At 41.2% G+C, this 17,500-nt stretch overlaps 1 protein-coding gene across 2 annotated transcripts in view; it reads left to right on the plus strand.

Moving 5' to 3' along the window:
• The window catches only part of vps9d1 (VPS9 domain containing 1), a 25,150-nt gene that overhangs the window by 6,480 nt on the left and 1,170 nt on the right, over nt 1–17,500 (plus strand). For both annotated transcript variants that reach the window (XM_031285485.2, XM_036003233.1), the window contains exons 8-16: nt 477–564; nt 804–889; nt 2,654–2,802; nt 3,026–3,388; nt 3,560–3,689; nt 5,487–5,692; nt 6,898–6,982; nt 11,955–12,059; nt 16,760–16,876. In XM_031285485.2, the coding sequence (XP_031141345.1) occupies nt 477–564; nt 804–889; nt 2,654–2,802; nt 3,026–3,388; nt 3,560–3,689; nt 5,487–5,692; nt 6,898–6,982; nt 11,955–12,059; nt 16,760–16,871 (1,324 nt within the window). In that variant the 3' untranslated portion in view covers nt 16,872–16,876. The remainder of the gene's footprint in view (nt 1–476; nt 565–803; nt 890–2,653; nt 2,803–3,025; nt 3,389–3,559; nt 3,690–5,486; nt 5,693–6,897; nt 6,983–11,954; nt 12,060–16,759; nt 16,877–17,500) is intronic.

The raw sequence follows: 17,500 nt of genomic DNA on the forward strand, positions 1-17,500 counted from the left end.
TCAAAAATCACAAAGAGAAGGAGAACTCTGTTTAAAAATTATGCATTTTAACAACGCCTAAATTAAGTTGTATAGGAAGTGAGATATGATAGTACATGAACTGTATATGACATTCAATTTTACATCAACACAGATGTGTGAAATAAATCAGCATGTCCTTTCTCTGTTATTTGTGCTTAGTTCAGTGGTCAAGGCAGTAAACTGTATACCTTTTTTTATTTTACATTTTATAGACAATTAATAAAGAAAATGACAATCAAATTAGCCTTAGTAGTAATTGTAATTTGAGATACAATATTGGCTTTTCACACTAAATCCATAAAGATGCAGGTTTCATATTGTGGTTACTCAATGACAAGTGAGCGACTATTGATATTCACACACACTCATGAGGGTGATACTTTCAAGGTTGGCAAGTACTGTGTACCTGCAATTATTGATGTGTGTAAATATGTTCTGTGTGTTTGTCATCACAGGAGATTTGCAGCATCTGGGGCAATGACTGCAGAGGAGCAAGAGCAGCGTGTTCTTTATACAAATGTACTGGAATATGAGCAAGACCATGTAAGTTTGCGAGTGATGGGAGATGCCATTACAAGTTACCAGAGCGCAAAGTGATGCCTTGAGTTGTACTCTGACCAGCAAACCTAAAAGCTAAAAGGCAATCATATTGCTTGTGTGCTTCTAATAAATCATGTTCTGTTTTGTTGATCGGTTAATTTAAAATAAATCCACTAATCAGCATTGTATGAAATCATAGATGTAGTTGCCAACAAGTCATTTATACTTTTCTGTCTCTTTAGGATTGGCCCAAACTGTGGAAAGCCAACATGAGGAAGAATCCTGATGATGTTGCATTAGTGTCAGGTCTAGTCTCCTACCTGCTCAGGTAACTGACTGCAACAACAGGGTTTTAAATGTAGTTTAAAGCCTAACTCTCACCAAAATGCAACCTAGGGTCTTTCTGTGAATGGACCCAAGTCAAACTTTCATTTAAAAGCATATTTAGGACGGAAGCGCCACTTTTAAGATTTACCGTATTTTAGTTTTTGGGTCAAATGGCCTTTTGAATGGGAGTGCTCGGGGCGCTTTTATGCTAGCCTCAAAATAGCTATTTTTAAACCAGTAAGAAGGCTGGACACAACATGAGACTTTGCTCCAAGTATCACCAGGGGCTCTACACCTTAACTCCAGCATTGACAGCACTGGTTGTGTTCACAGAGTTTACTAAAAAGAAAGGTTTTAACAACTCACCGTAGCTCTTGTTGTTTCCGGCCGCAGCCATTTTATCAGTCAAAAACAATCAATTTCCGAATGCAACGTAACAGGGAGGAGAGTAAAGATGGAAAGCTCCTAAAGCTAAGTTCCATATAAATGCACTGATTATTTCTTGTTTTGTCATTATTGAAAAACAATATTGACCTCGTAGTTGGAAAAAGGAGCCTCATATGGAGTCCGTTCATTCGCATTCGGATATCGACTTGTTTTGACTGCCGAGGTGGCTGCGGCCGGAAACAACAGAGCTACGGTGAGTCGTTCAAAACCTTTCTTTTTAGTAAACTCTGGGTACACAACCAATGTTGTCAATGCTGGAGTTAAGGTGTAGAGCCCCTGGTGATACTTGGAGCAAAGTCTCATGTTGTGTCGAGCCTTCTTAGTGTTGACTTGGGTCCATTCACAAAAAGACCCTAGGTTGCATTTTGGCGAGAGTTACGCTTTAAGGCAGAGATCTTCAACAGGGGGTTCAGGGCCCCTAGGGGGTCCTCAGAGTTACTGCAGGGGGGGCACCACATTATTGTTAATATTTTGACAGTTTTTCATTACAGAAAAATACTTTGCACATCTATAAAGTGAGACAGGTGCGTCGGAGGGGGATAAGTAGGTCAGAAGTTGCAAAGAAACTCCCGCACGCTGTCTAACTCGCAAAAAATAAATTCAGTAGTAGGCAACGTTACTAGACCATCATCAGGCAAAATTAATGAAGGGAGTTTCTTTGCAGCTTTTGAAAGTTTTTTTCAAAAATTAAAATGTCTTAACACGAATCCAACAAATTATTAGCAAATATAAATCAGCCTATTTGTGGAAAAAACAACACATGATAGGCTTACTGGCCAATAGGTAAGGAAATCACTGGTACTCATCCACAGATACAGTTAACCCTGAAGATTCACTCTGCCACATGTATGTGTAACATTAAAGCTTGATTTATAAAATCATATCAATTATTTTACAGTAATAGCTTAGTATTCTATGCACTAAAAAGGTACGTATAAAGGCTTTAGGCTGCCCACATGTTATTGTAGGCCCAGTTTAATATGCAACTTAATTTGATACAATATGTAGTAGGAGGTCCCTGCTCATGTCTCTTTCAGTTAAGGGGTCCTTGGCTTAAAGAACATTGAAGACCCCTGGTTTAATGTAATCGGTCCAGAAGAATAGCATCCCCCAGTACTTCTGGTACCTGCGGTACTGTCACGTTTTTAAGAATTTTGGCATTGACTCAGTATCGGTTCTCGTGGCATCCCTACTTCCTATACATCTCTGATTGGACTTTGCACAGCTATGGGATGCTGTCATCACACTATTTGTAACAGGACATTCAGCATTTTCAGGCCAAATGTGGGTTGACTAACATTTTGTACTGTGTCCTCAGCCGGTCTGACCACCCAGTGGTGAAGCTGCTGAGGAAACACCAGTACCGGGTTTACAACAGGCTCTACCCTATCGTCAGTAAACGCCTCCCCCAGAGTCCTGCCCTGCCACTGAGGCCTTCTCGCAGCACTCACAACCTGCTTCATCCAGGTAGGGCCAGAGCCAGGTGTTTGTGAGGTGGGTTGATCCGGTTCACACTTACCTTTTTTAATTATCTCGGCTTCTGTCTATTTGTGTTCTGTATAAAATGTTTTTTGAACATTAAAGCATGTTCTAGTAGAAACACAAAATACAAGTATGAATCTGAAAACGGTATATAGAATAGGTCTCCTTTAAAACATTTGTTTATGTAAAAATGTTATTGATCATACAGATAGCCAGACGAAGCCAACCAGGGGCAGTAGCGTTGGTAGCCAGAGCTTCAGCACCGGCTTGTCGCTCTCCCCCTCGCTCTCTCACGACCTCCACGCCAACTTTGACGATGAGGAAGTGGAGGAGCCTCACGCACAGTTGACGGTGGATCGGGAGAACTCGTTTGAAGATCTGGAGCAGTTCCTGACCCAGTTGGACTGGGCCCCGCCCTACGGCAGCACAGATGACACTGGCTCGGATTCAGAGCTGACCTGTGATAGCTCGATGCAGCCAGAGCAGGACGAGGGAAACATCCAGGAGATGGAGATGAGAGCACTGACAGAACACCTGAAGGCCGTTGTTAAAGACATTCATATTGCAATCGGTGAGCATGTTGAAAGAGGATGGATGGTTGGTGTTTGAATGCGTAGAAAGTGTCTTATTTTGTTGATTTTCAGCAACACTTTCCTGTTGCTGTTCAGGCTGAATTTTACATTAACAGTCAATGTAAAATTTGTTGGATAATAAATGTTAGGGGTGTTTCTTTATGTTTCAGATCAGCTTCTGTCACTGTGTTTGTTGTCCTTTGAGTGTCTAAACACAGCCAGCTCTAAAGACCTGTGCCTTGTCAGCATAGAGGAAGCCTTCTTCACGCCGCTGTGGAGTGCCCTGTTGGCTCTTTTCAGGTACTGCAGCCTAGATCCTCACGTCGCCAAAAAGTTGCACTTGAACACACCGCAAAGACTACACCCAATTTTGGGTAGCTATGTTTGCCCAATTTTACTATGTTATTTTGCGGCTTTCATGTTTGTTAATACTCTCGGAACGATGCATGAGATCCTGAAAGTTTAGGAAAATAATCTTAAAATGTATATGCTTTGTAAATTGTAATGTAAAAAGTATACATAACCTGTTGGCTTGCATATGCAAAGACACAGCAAAGGAAATGATTGCTCATTGAATGTTGACACACTGACTTTCTTGCATTTATGAAATGAAAGTAGTATTTTACACAGCAAAATTGTGAGTCAGGCTATGCTGGTTGTGTTCAAATATATTTAAATTAACTGCATAGGGCTGGGCAATATGGTCCAAAAATAATATATTGGTATTTTTTGGCTAAAATGTGATACATCTCAGTATTTTCTACGAAGTGGGCTAAATGTTCAGTTGTAAGTCATGTCACAAGCACTTTCATTAAAAAAGAATGAGACAGGGTTTCCTTCCCTGTTTGGAAATGTACAGCTGCAATGCATATAAATGGCTTAACAAAATATACATCTGTGCAAATAATTAAAAATGTTGGCAGGAGAGTGTGAGAGGAGAGATGCAAAGGCAGGCACGGCTTTACGGAAGAAATGGGTTATGTAACACAACATCAAACTGTATTGATATAAACGGTAATGTCTCATCCCATATCTTGTTTAAAAATATATCGATAATACCACCCAGCCTTACAACTGTGTGTTAGTTTTTATTCATTCAAACGTCCGTAGTATATTTTGAGAAGGTTCAGGCATTTACTATTGTTAAGGTTTATTATACTGCATTAAAAGCAAAAGCAAATATTTAGATTTGGCATTAATTGTTTCCTAGAAATACAGTGTGGGTCATGACCAGCATGTGGCAGTGCTACTCTGTCAGCCTCTTCCCAGCTTCTATTGCTGGTTTGATTCACATTACACAAGTCTTTAAAATTACAAGTTGTGTTCCAAAGTTATTAGAACGACCATTACTGACTTCTACTTCTCACATTATCATGGTCACCGTATTTCAATCCTATTTGCAAATATGTCTTGCTAGTTTCTGTATGTCCTACACTCAAAGAAGACCTCCTGGTTTGAGAGTGTTTAGACAAATATTAAAAATAAGTTCATCCACCTTGCCCAGCATTTTCTGAATATCATCATACCCAAATTATTCTTCATGGACCTTCACTTATAGAGACGCACTGGTGTAACTGATATTATTAATGATTGCTCGGTTCCAGCATTTATTATAATGCAATGTAGCAATTATTAATATTAGTTATTTTGACTCCTGTGTCAAAATCTCTGCTGTGGAAAAAGATCAGCTCCTCAACTTTTTCTACCTGGTTATATGTGCCCCCCCCCTGCATTGTCTCTGCTGCCCCCAATATAAAAACCACTGACCTACAGTAACAAGTGGGAGGTTTTACACTATCTCCAACCAGTAGGAGATGCTAGTGGAGCCACAAGGATACATTTAAAGATTATTTTTTGGGGGGCTTTTCCCTTTAATATCTAGTGACAGTGGATGGACTGGAAAGGGGGAGAGAGATGGGGGACGACACGCAGCAAAGGGCAGCAGGTCGGATTTGAACCCGCACTGCAACTGCAACTTCATCGCAAATACCATTCTTTTTTCAGAATGCTTGGTAGTGTTCCTCACTTACAAACATCCATTGTTGAAATGTATTCCCTGCCTGGGTTTTCTGGTAATCTTTTGTCCTTCTTTCTCAGGAGGGTCCACAGGGAAAAGGAGCAGGCCTTTGAGAAAAGTATGAAGCTATACCGCGATGTTTCACCAGGAGATGTTGGTGTTCCATTGAAACTGTTCCCCGAAGACCCTGGCGCACTGCAGGGTTCCTACCCCTACGAGTCTGCTGTTCAGGAACTTAAGCTTCTCATCAAAGACTGCTGTCCACAGAGGAAGTTGGAATGTATTGGTGAGTCAGATTGTGTTTTATTCTTCCTCACCCGTTCTCTTAGAGCAGTGGTTCCCAACCTTTTTTCCTTGGCGCCCCCCCTACTTATGTCTAAGAAAAGCTGAGCCCCCCCTCCGAAACCGAAGTTGAGGTAACTCTTGAGATAGAGCCTTACTTTCTTTTTTGATACAGAGGAGTTATCAGCACTTTTACGTTTCTCCGCCATGTTTCATTCATAAAATAGTGATGCCGTGGCGGCAGGAAAAACGAGGATGCTAGCAGCTAGCAGCTGACCTGATGACAGCACGGTCCCAGGTTAAGAGGTCCCGGAGGTCTGGCCTACTATGTAGCCTGCCTACAATTTTAAGCGAGAACAAAAATATATAGTTTTTATACAGACTTTTGTATACATTATATATTCTGGTGTATTATCATAATTTGTTTAACGTGCAAATATTTTTTTTTTTTACCTCAACCTCAAACCAGATAAAGAACCACTGTCTTAGAGTATCAATTCCACCCTTTCCTAACATGACCTCAGTCTTCTCTCATTCTAGCCACTTCAGACTTGAAGACTTGTTTTTTTCTCAGGATAGCTGACCGACCACCATTAGCCTTTACAACCGAGCCGCTTCACTGTACTTGTTAGATAATGTTTCATAACAGCGTTCTCTGTTGAGTTGTGTTTGTTGCTGTGTGCTCAAGGTTGAAAGTGAATGTAAACCAAGTGGTGTACTAGTAATGCAATGCGCCATGACATAGTTGCCCTTTCTAACAACCACATGCTTATAGTGGCATTGGCAATGCATAAGTCCGAGTAGTGTAGTGAATGTTATTATTAGGCTGAATTTAAACATTGAATATTCAAAAATAATTCAAATAAATAGGCGCACACCTTACAATACTATCCAAAATGCACGCATTGGAATCTATGCATTATTTATTACATTACACACTCTTATCATATAGCTTCTGTTGACAAATCACTATGTTATATAGGGATGTCACGAGAACCGATACTTTGGTACCAAGTTGATGCCAAAATTCTAAAAACGTGACAGTACTAGTTATGTAGTTGTGTTTTTATCTACGGCAAGCCATTTTGCTACATTGCTTAGCTGCAGACCATCAGCGTTTTCTTTCTGTATCTGCATCATTTCGTAAATTTGGTCCAAGTACAGGAGTTATACATTTATATTCATTGCTTCTGCTATGTTTTGTTACAGTTAGGACATTACGTCTGATCTGTGCCTGCGCTGAGGATTACAGGTGTCTTCATGACGTGGACTCCACACCAAAAACTGCCGCCATGTGAGTAAATCATCAGCTGGGCTAACTCTTCGGGGTTTTGGGGTTTGTCACTGCAGCAAATATAAAATCACTCACTGAGGGATGTTGACTGAAAAATGGAAAAACCGTAAAATATGACCTGTGACATTAATGAGATGATTATAGGGTAAGAACATTTTACAGAACAGTGTAGGACTGTTTGGGGTTGTATTATTTAGTCGAATTCCTCTAAAGCACATATGTCAAACTCAAGGCCCGCGGGCCAAATCCGGCCCCTTGCAAATTTTAAACCGGCCCGCAATCAATTTGGGTTCACAATAGATCTTGGCCCGTCTAGATGTGCGCCAAACCAAAAAGACGGAAACTCAAACTGTAATTATGTGACACTCAAAACAGAATTTGGCAGATGTGCCGACTTTGAGACTCAGAAATTCCCACACAACCAGTTTGCATATTCAGGCCTGTGAAACAGATTGTTATAAAAAAAAAAATGAATCATTGTTTTGCTTGATTTGCTCAACCCTATGATGGCTAAGGAACCTTTTTGCTGACTTTGGGCCCTATCTTGCCCCCGGCCCAGTGTAGTGCAAAGGCCGACCCAAAGTGTCTTTGCTAGTTTAAGACCGAAGCAGTTGTCAGTTTCCCGTCCAGCGCCCGCGTCGTTTAAATATCAAATGCACCTGTGCCCATCTTTGTGCCCATGGGCGTGCTGGTCTTATAGGGAGGTGTGTTCAGGTGCATTCTGGGCATATTGCTATCTTGAGGCAGCGGGAAGTGATCGTGCCATTGACCAACAAAAAAATGTTCTAAAGTCAATAACGCAGCATTTCATTGTTATTTTAACAGCACAAATATTTTAGTTTCTTCTCCTGAAAAATCTCTCCTTCCTGCTCAGCAAATCCTCCATCATAATAGCAAGGTCCAAACGCGCCTGGCTTTTAAAGGGAATGGGAGATGATCTCTGATTGGTTTATTGCATGTTACGCCCAAAACACACCTATGATTAATGAAGACACAAAGTACAACCCTTTTGAACCATGCGCCCGGCACACGGACCCTTTTTTCCCCCCGTCAAACTAGTAAAATGGATTTGTGTCAAACATGTCTGGCCCTTGATGCGATTCTCATTTCCCAGTGTGGCCCTTAGTGAAGTTGAGTTTGACACTTATGCTCTAAAGCAAATACACCCTATTAAACTTCCATTGACTCCATGCTTATGATATATAAGACATTTGACTATGAAAATGAATATACAATTGTAAGAGCGCATTCTAACATTGGCCTGGTAATGTCTGATTGATCCCAGCCAGTTGCCGAATGGGCATCTTGATGACGTTTCTATCAGCAAGTAGAAGTAAACAACCAACAAGGGTAAAGCATTCATCCATGAGGTGAAGTGGAAGATGCCACAAAGACAGCAATGAAAATGTCATATAAGGACATTATTTTATTAGTTTTTGGTAATGTGTATGTAGATCTTCTAAAATAAATGTTTATGTTGTAATAAATATACCTATACAAGTAGTTATGTCTCCTGTTGTTTTGGTTTGCCCTCTTATGGGCATAATATGTGCAGATAAATATTCAAATATATTCAAACGTATGTTTAAAAAAAGAAGGAATATTCAAATGTCATTTTTGGCCAATTTTGATGGCTCTAGTGGAAGTTCACAAATATCATTTAAGGGCTCTCTGCTTTGGTAGCTGCACTGTCAGGTCTCATCAGTGCTCAGTTAAGACTGGCACAGCAGGGGTTGTCCTAGGTCTATTGCCCCCCTATAAAGTGGCTCTTCCTGGCCAGGCCCAAAAGTGGGTCGTCCTGTCTGGGTTTGAAACCCAGGGCCCAACAAGGGGGTTGGGAAGATAAGAAATGAGATGGAGTTTTTGGAATCCATGATATTGCACAGAGAGTCAGACAAAGGCTCAGTGGGTTGTATCACCCGTTGTGGAGAACATGCAGTGTGTTGTGGAAATTTAAATTGGTTTGTGTAGACAAAGTTTGACTAAAAACTGTCCTCTGCATCCATTTATGTTTGTTCCAATGTGGATCTTCTCGTTGTGACTTCACATTATCCCCAGGGTTTCCGCAGGGTCTTAAAAAGTCTTAAATTCGCTGAAGTATTAGGTTCTTAAATAATTTTAAACAGGTCTCAGTTTTCCTATAATTATGCAACGCTACTATGCTCAGTTTTTTTATTCCGTGGTGTTGTAGTTCTTTCTTTCACTAGTCCAAATAAAATGTTGCTGTATTACTACAAATGAGACCAACATGCTACGTATATTGCAGTTAATCTGCTTTCATGTTATTGGCACGAGTCTCTTTCGGATTGTACCAAAGACATAAAACGGGGAAGTACAATACAGGAAAAACTGAATTTAGGGCTTAGTTGATGTTGTGATAAAGGTCTTAAATTTCATTCATAATGGTCTTAAAAAGGTCTTAAAGTCTTCAATTTGACTTCATTCATTTGATGAACCACATCCAGGAGAGAAAGCAGTGATGTTCTTATAGTCAACCTCATCACTGCCTAGTTTGACTCTCATCTGTAAATTAATGGACTGAGAATACTTTTGCATCCATATTACATAAGCAGAGATGGGGACTTCTAGTGAACAGCCTAGTAAACAAACTGAGAGCTGAGATTTTTTTCCAAGGTGGATGTGGATCCAAAGCCCTATTCACACGGGACTAGTATTACCTGGGGACTAGTAATTTGTAACAATTAAGGACGTTGTCTGTCATGTCAGTAATTTGTCAATTCCACCACAAATGACCAACCATATTTCGCCAAACACAGAGGTTGTGCGATAATGTCAGTCTTGTGTAAATCAGCATCTCTGTGATTTGTCGTATTGGCTGCGTTGCAAGTTTTGACAGAGTCTTGACATCATATTTGGGTGATAATGTCAGTAAATTTGAGTAAAATGCAGACTTGCTTATCCCTTGTGAATGGGCTGCAAGAAACACAGACGTGGGGGGTAATTTGTAAATCGCATGAGGTCCCCTGGTATTACTAGTTCCGTGCGAATAGGGCTTTAGTCCTAGAATAGAAGCTTTTAGTGGGTTGTTTGGAGAGCCAGTCTTCAGTTAGGGTTCGACACTTTTTTTAATAGGGCCTAAAACAGTTGACATGAAACCCATGGGTTATGTCACCAAAATAACCAAAGGGTTTTATGGGTGTATATGTGCACATCATTAATACTTGTAAAAGTCCTCTGTTTAGTGTGTACTGCGACCGCAAACCCCCAGTATCAGGGAACAAGACATGCACAAACTAATGTTCCTTCTCCAAAGAGTTATCTGATATGTTGTTCATACTTTTTTCATACACTCTTGACCCCGTCGCTTTATCTCTTTTGTTGCATCCACTAATGCTTTTTGAGAATGGCTGAGGCTATGTCTCCTGCTCCATATCTGTCTCTTTGTATTGGAATATGTGTGAAGTGATCAGAGACGGCGGAGTAGAAGAGTTTACTGGGCTCTTTACCCCAAGAAGTTGTGACGTTGATAGATTTTTGTGTGTACTCTCAGTATGGTAAAACTGAATCATGCTGTGGAATTTGTTTTGTTACCTGGAAACACGAGTCAAACACAGTCAATCCACAGAAGGGATCTGAATCGATGATTTATTTTTTCTTGTTTATATTGTACAGACCAATAATGCATGACTCATGTGTGACATCTCAGGATACAGTCTGTACTCATTTCGGTGAAAACCCTTGCAGCTTGACCAGAAATAAACATAAAAATAAATTACTCAAAATCAACTGTTTTTCAATGTCAAACTGTGGTACTATAATTTAGCTAGTGGCCACTGGCAGCTCTAATAAAAGTGAACCTAAAATGTTGCCTCTAAATTTGTTTCCAAACTAGGGACTCTTTGCTTCCCTGCCTCTAACCTGCCAGTATTCACATTTTTTTCTGTCCTGATTGCAGCTTAGTATAGGCCTATTTGGGACAGCTTTTTTTGGTCCACACAAAGTGTTTTTGATCAAGGCCTGACTCTTATAGAAGTGCTACAATGTTCTGCTGACGGACAAGCCCGTTGGATTTTAGCATGAATTTGTCTATTTTGTATTTACATTGCATATTTAGCTCTCCTCATTGTTTGTGCTTATGTCTTCGCCGCACCCTATCACTTTACTTTCTAATTTACAGTCTCACACACACATACTGTACTCTCTGCCCTCTTTTATTCATTCAACAGCATTTCCATTTTCATCAGTTCTTTGTCCTTGACCAACTGGGAGCTCATTTGTTCTTGTGTTCTTTTGTCCAGATCCCTTTTTTTCTCTCTTCTATTGTGCTGCTAAATTGGCCACCAAGAATTCTTTCCCCTCTGCCCATTTCTGCAGTTTAAAAAAAAAAAAAAAAAAATTGGAATGCATTGCAAACCCATAATGGAGCTTAATCTTCTCACTGAAATCGTAATTTATCCATGTGGGAAGAGTGCATTGTATCTTTGGAATGCAGAGGCACCAGTTTTAGTGGGAGAGGATCAATGTCTGTGTTTACAGTAGTGAACTCAGAAGATTAAAATTCAGAGTTGTGATTGTGTATGTGAGGTCCAGCTCTCAGTAGTTACATGAGCCTGTCCACACCTTCCTGAACCCTGCACGAGGAGAGTATTCAGTTGCATGTGGCCGGGTCAGTCGCGGGCCAGCAACCTACCTTCTCACGCAAACTAGCAAGCAAGCAGTTAGGCCTGCGTGTGAGTCTTGATAAACAAATGGTCACTGTCTGCACACAGGGAGAATGCTATCAGGCTGTCATCATCTCCAAGGCTGCAATTTGTCCTCCCAACAGATCATTTCCATCCCTGAACACGCACCCCATTAAGAGCTACATTTCATTTCATTTCCAATTAGACCTCTGGGGAGCACATGCCATGATCATACTGTGTAAATGTCACTCTATTTTTTCCCTTCTGCTCCACTTATTTACTTCTGTTTTACTTGATCTCACTGCCTCCTTCCTTCTTTGGTCTGACAGCGGGGCAGATGACCTGTTGCCCATCCTGTCCTTCGTGGCTCTGCGGTGCCAGTGTCCTCAGCTGGTGTCTGAATGTGCTGCTTTGGAGGAGTTTATTCATGAAGGGTAAGTCGTCAGGATGAAAAAAGATGGTAAATGATTTCCTTTGTTTGCACCAAATACACAAACATTTGAGTAGATTTGTCCCAATTTTGAAGCAATGTCTACATCTACACTGCTGCTAGAGTCCTCACTAATACCAAGAAAGTGGGGGCGCCTGGATAGCTCACGTGGTTGAGCGTGCGCCATATGTACTAAGGCTCAGTCCATGAGGCAGTGGCCGCAGGTTCAATGGGGCAGGTCTACTTCCTGTCCCCAGAGTCAGAACTAAACAGGGAGAAGCAGTGTTTAGTTTTTATGCTCCACATATCTGGAACAAACTACCAGAAAACTCAAGGTCCGCCGCAACTCTCAGTTCTTTAAATCAAAGCTGACTTTCCTGATTTGATTCTGCCATTTTTAAATAATTGTTAATTTCTTACACTGCACTATTAATTTTATTTTTTTTATTTCATACTTGTCTTATTCCATTTTAGCTGTTTTTATATTCCCTTTAATGTATTATTGTTTTAACTGCTCTTCAATGCTCTATGTAAAGCACTTAGAATGTGTGAATGTTAATGTGATGAGCAGGAGGCACCGGAGCTTTCGCCGTAGCCTACGTATACTTGTGCACTGGTGTGTGGGTCGATCTAATAGCAGGGCCGGCACGTGTGGTAGAGAGAGTGAGAGAGTGATGGTGATTATCTATTATATATGGTGAGTAGTGACTCTAGAGTCATAGTGAGAGAAACAAAGTGTCTCCCCTGTTCATTCTGACCACGGTGGGAAATCTGGAGCAGGAAAAGTTAACCCTCTACTTGATGTCATGTTGTTTATGGAGAAGGAGAACCAGGAAATGAGTGGGGGGGGGGGGGAACCACACCCAAGAGGTCAGCTCATGGCTATAAAATCGGTGGGTTGTAAAAGCCAGCTGGTTAGACTGGCAGTGGCCAAGGAATGTCAGGATATTTAGGATTTGGTTTTTCTTTTCTATAAAAATACAAATAAAGTCCCACTTGATGTTTATGTAGCTCAGTGGTTTGGAAGGGTTCAAATCCAGAGAGGAGGAACCAAGACAGGCCACAAGACTATGAGAGGGTGGATATGCTCTTGTTTTCCAAAGGCTGTGAATGTGTTGGTGCACAATTCACAACAATGATTTGTAATTATTTATTTACTGTAAACAAAAGAAAAATGTGTAAATTCCTACCTAACTAAAAAGAAGTACCTAACTAAAAAACTAAAAATCCCTATCCTTACCAGAGTCAATCTAGTGTTTAGTAACTCCTAAATAATGTTGATTCCTCACTGACGTCCAGTGATCACGGTTAATGAGACAGAGTTTGCACTCTGCAGCTGTTCCAGTGTGGCTGCTTTCTCCGTGTCGTACAGGCTGTGTGTCCGTGAAAACTACTGTCCCCTCGACGGCAACGAGACGGGTCAGAACACGCCAACCGTAGTACGTCTTTAAGACCCGAGTCCTCTACGATGCTGACAGGTCTGCAGTTAGTTGCCACCCGTTTCGCAAGAGCTGTAGTAATTTTTTGGGATTTGGTTTCATCCAGAGGTCGGCAAGTAGCACTCTCCAAAATAGTGCTTTGCCTGAGTGGGTAGCATGCTAGCGGGTAGCATCATGTTAACTGTACTATATGCTTAGCTCCGTAGCTGGTAGCTCAAGCTTGACGTGCTTCGGTGATATTTTAATTTGGCTTTACACAACGTGCATATGGCTTTCGACTTGTCTACGAGCCGTCCGGGAGTTTTGGAAAATAAAAAGCTCCATTCAGGATTCAGTGTTTCTCCATATTGCTGCAGCCTGCAGCAGCAGGATGTGGTACGAGGAAGTGGCAGCAATGATAAGTAACGGTGCTGCAAAGGGTCAAAATAGTAGCCTGTTAGGCACGACGCAAAGCCGAGTGAAGTGTAAAATAAATTAATAAATGGCGGCATGCGATTAATGCGATTTAAAAAAAAAAAAAATAAAATAAATAAATAAAAAAATGCATCGGAACTTAATCGCATCGCGATTAACGCGTTAACGCTGACAGCCCTACTTCTGATATATGGTGATTCTGGGCTAAAGTCATGAGTTTTTCCTTATTTGTCAATTCGATAGCAATATATCATGATGGGTCATCAACTGCAGGCATAATACAGGGTAAGCCGCAGCATCTGTGTGATCCTGAAGTGTAGTGATTCCTTGGAAAAAAAAAAACGTATTAACGTACATAACGAATTTTTCTCTCATAAATTTGTGAGTTTTTTTCTTGTAAATTTACGACTTTAATCTCGGAATATTACTCCCCTCCCCCGGCTCCATATTCTTTTTTTCTTACAATGGCCCTAATACGCTAGCCTGGCTCCGCCCTCCTACTTACTTCCGCTCAATTTTCATTTCCCTTCAGTACTCTGTCTGGTTTTGCGGTATATTCTTGGGTTTTCTCTGGTCAAATATTTGTAGGTCCAATCAGCGAACAGAGGGAGTGGCTGAGAACGATGACATTGAGGACGTGCACTAGAAAGATGCGAGCGTTTGATCCGTTGTGGCAGCAATGCTGCCGAATATCCAGAAGTTAAAGCCCGAGCAAGAACAATCTTTGCTGAGTTGTGTTGGTGGCCATGATGTTGTGGCCCTCCTCCCCACGGGGTTCGGGAACAGTTTGATTTTCCAGCTCGCTCCGTTAGTGGTGAAGGAGTTGGCTAAGGCTAACGCTAGCGATGCTAATGCTAAATATAAGCCGATAGTTGTTCCCTCTTGTTGCACATGCGCATGACATACGTCACGACCAAACGCTAGCGATTGGTTATGGCAGATCCAGAGTGTCTCTGGGCAGATCCAATAGTTTTAAACTTCAACAGAGTACCCGCCTTCAAGGAAGTTAACGCTTGTCAATGGAGAGGCCAGACTCTCTGTACAAATGAAATGTACCAGAGTCTGGTAGGACCAGGCTAGTGGACCAGAGTCTGGTAGGACCAGGCTACTAATACGCCGTCGTAGTCTAGTATTTCTCAGTGAAATTTTAGTATCAGTTTGTTGTTCTTTAAGCATTTTGAGGCTTCAGCTGTCACCATCTTCAGTCAGTTTATTTTCTCGTTTATCGGAAATTGTCATTCCCAAACGTTGGCTGTTTGAGAAAGAGATTGTGGCGGCAGAGTTGTTGATCAAGTTTGACTGACAGTAACTAAACAACCCACCAACTGTCTCCAGATTCTGATTCAAATCTTGGTAAATCCTGATTGCTGTGTGGAAGATATGTTCCATCGTGGTTTTCCAACTGAAACTCACCCACTTCAGAAGCAGTGTGAAAAGCACAGAGAAACAACACCAAAATATCTCAAGGATAGTAACTAAACATGGGGAAGAAAGGTTGCCAACAAATATTTTTTGCCACAGTTTTTATTGATGAAATTAGTAGCTGATGAAATTGTCAGCTACAATGCTTGGTGGTTGCTTGTTTAGGTTTGTTGTAGCATTTTTATATATTAAACTTCAGCACGAACATTTGGGTGCCAAGCTAAAGCCTCATTAGCTATATTTTATTAACAATTTACAGACGGCAGTCAAGGGATAAGCATCTTCTTATCTCCTTTCCTTTCTCAATCTCTCCCTCTTTGTGTCCATCTGTTCAGTGCAGCGTCCGTGCTTCAGTCGGTCTCGTGTGTTGCTCTCATTAGTCAAAGTTCAGCCAGAGTTGACTTCTCTCTTTCCTCATGCTGCCCAATCTTTTAATACTTGTATACTGGCTCTAAAAGTGGAGAAAAAAGGCAGATCGCTTTCACAAACTAATGTGTTCAAGGTTGAGCAGAGATGTTTGGTTCTTTACTCACTATGGGAAAATAGTGATGTGGGGATTTCAGCAAAATGAATATATTGGATCTCTATTCTGTGCTTGCATGGTTGGAATTTTTGTGGGCAGTCATGCCTCATTTTGTTGAGTTCTGTTAGAATAGAAATAGTTTTTTTGTTTGACTTATTTGACTTCTTAAGCCCAGTTCAGACCAACGATTCGCAACGAGACGAAACTACTTTAGAACGTTGCAGGGCAAAGTGTCAGTGGTCTGAACCGACCCGTCTCAGCTCGACTCAAACCGGCTGATGGTGGCGCTGCGACTCAGCTGTTCAAGTCGCAGAGGCTGGTTTTAATGTAAGAGACGTCTCCTGTTTCAACAGCCAATAGAGAAGTCAGCTTGTAAAGTCAGCTACAAACTATAGAAATAAAATGATCCATAATCCATTTATTTCTATTTTACTGTTAAACTGTCAGCTGGTAGAAATGGGTTTTAGATGGAGGCTCAACGAGCACGGTTTGTGGTCCAGTGAGCGTGAGCGTGACTGGACCACAGCGTGAGCGTGAGCGTGAAGAGAGCGAGCGGCAATAGAACAGAGCATGAATTACATGAATAAACCGTTGTTTTCTCCGATTCATCACTAGAAATGCAACTGTAGCAAGCTCTACTTAGTTTCACTAACGTTATCAACATTCATATTTAGACGCAACAAATGATATTTCCAGGTACAAAAAGCCTGAAAGTCATAGTTAGAACAGAAATACAAAGAGTCGTTCCATTGGAGATGATACACTGTCTTGTCTCGTTGCATTGGTGTGAACTGGTCTTTCCAGTTTTCTTTGGCCTCAAAAAGTTCAAATAAATGGTAGAACTTCCCACCATGTTTATCACTTTTACTTAACACATGTATTATGTTCGCTTCTCTTTTTTCTCAGCTATTTGATAGGAGAGGAAGGCTACTGTCTGACCTCCATGCAGAGTGCCTTGGCCTATGTTGAGTCATTGTACACAGAAGAAACTCAGCTTCCTGCAGAAAGCCCCATTTGAAAAAGGTAAAGAAAACACTTAACATGTTGTTGACATTTGTGCGAAGTAAGCTGAAAGGGCATGTACTGGGCTTCTGCATCAATTATTGCACATAGCCTCCGTCGATTCACCACAGGGGGCTGTGGTGGTGTGGTAGTGTCATTTAAATGGCCCATGTGTGTGTGACGTCCTGTTGTGTACTCTCACCCATCAATGTAGCACAAGAAGACTTTGTATTTAACAATAGTTTTTTTGTCGGAGCGTTTTTATGATCTCGACATTTCTGAACGCACTTAAAGGCAGCTTCATTTCACCAAGAAAGAGAGAAAATAGTTTTTTGTTTTTTTTTTGTTTTACTTTCTTGTGGCGGCGATAGAGATATGGATGTTTCCAGTTTACTGTATGGGACTCTCACACCGCCCCACTGAAAAAAGTAGAGAAGTTATAAATAAATATTTTGCCCTAGAGAGGACGCAGCTGCAGGGCTGGTTTACAGACGAGTCTGAATGTGCTGTTTGCAGCTCGGGAGGGTAGAGGGGGTTGTACGGGGTGTGATGACACTGCATGTTATAAAATGTGACGTCCTCAACTGCCATTCCCCAAAACTCCCAGTGACACAATTATTCCACTACAGCCAAATATTAACTTTG

Source organism: Sander lucioperca, chromosome 7 (assembly GCF_008315115.2).
Source record: "Sander lucioperca isolate FBNREF2018 chromosome 7, SLUC_FBN_1.2, whole genome shotgun sequence".
In the NCBI taxonomy this organism is placed as follows: domain Eukaryota; kingdom Metazoa; phylum Chordata; class Actinopteri; order Perciformes; family Percidae; genus Sander; species Sander lucioperca.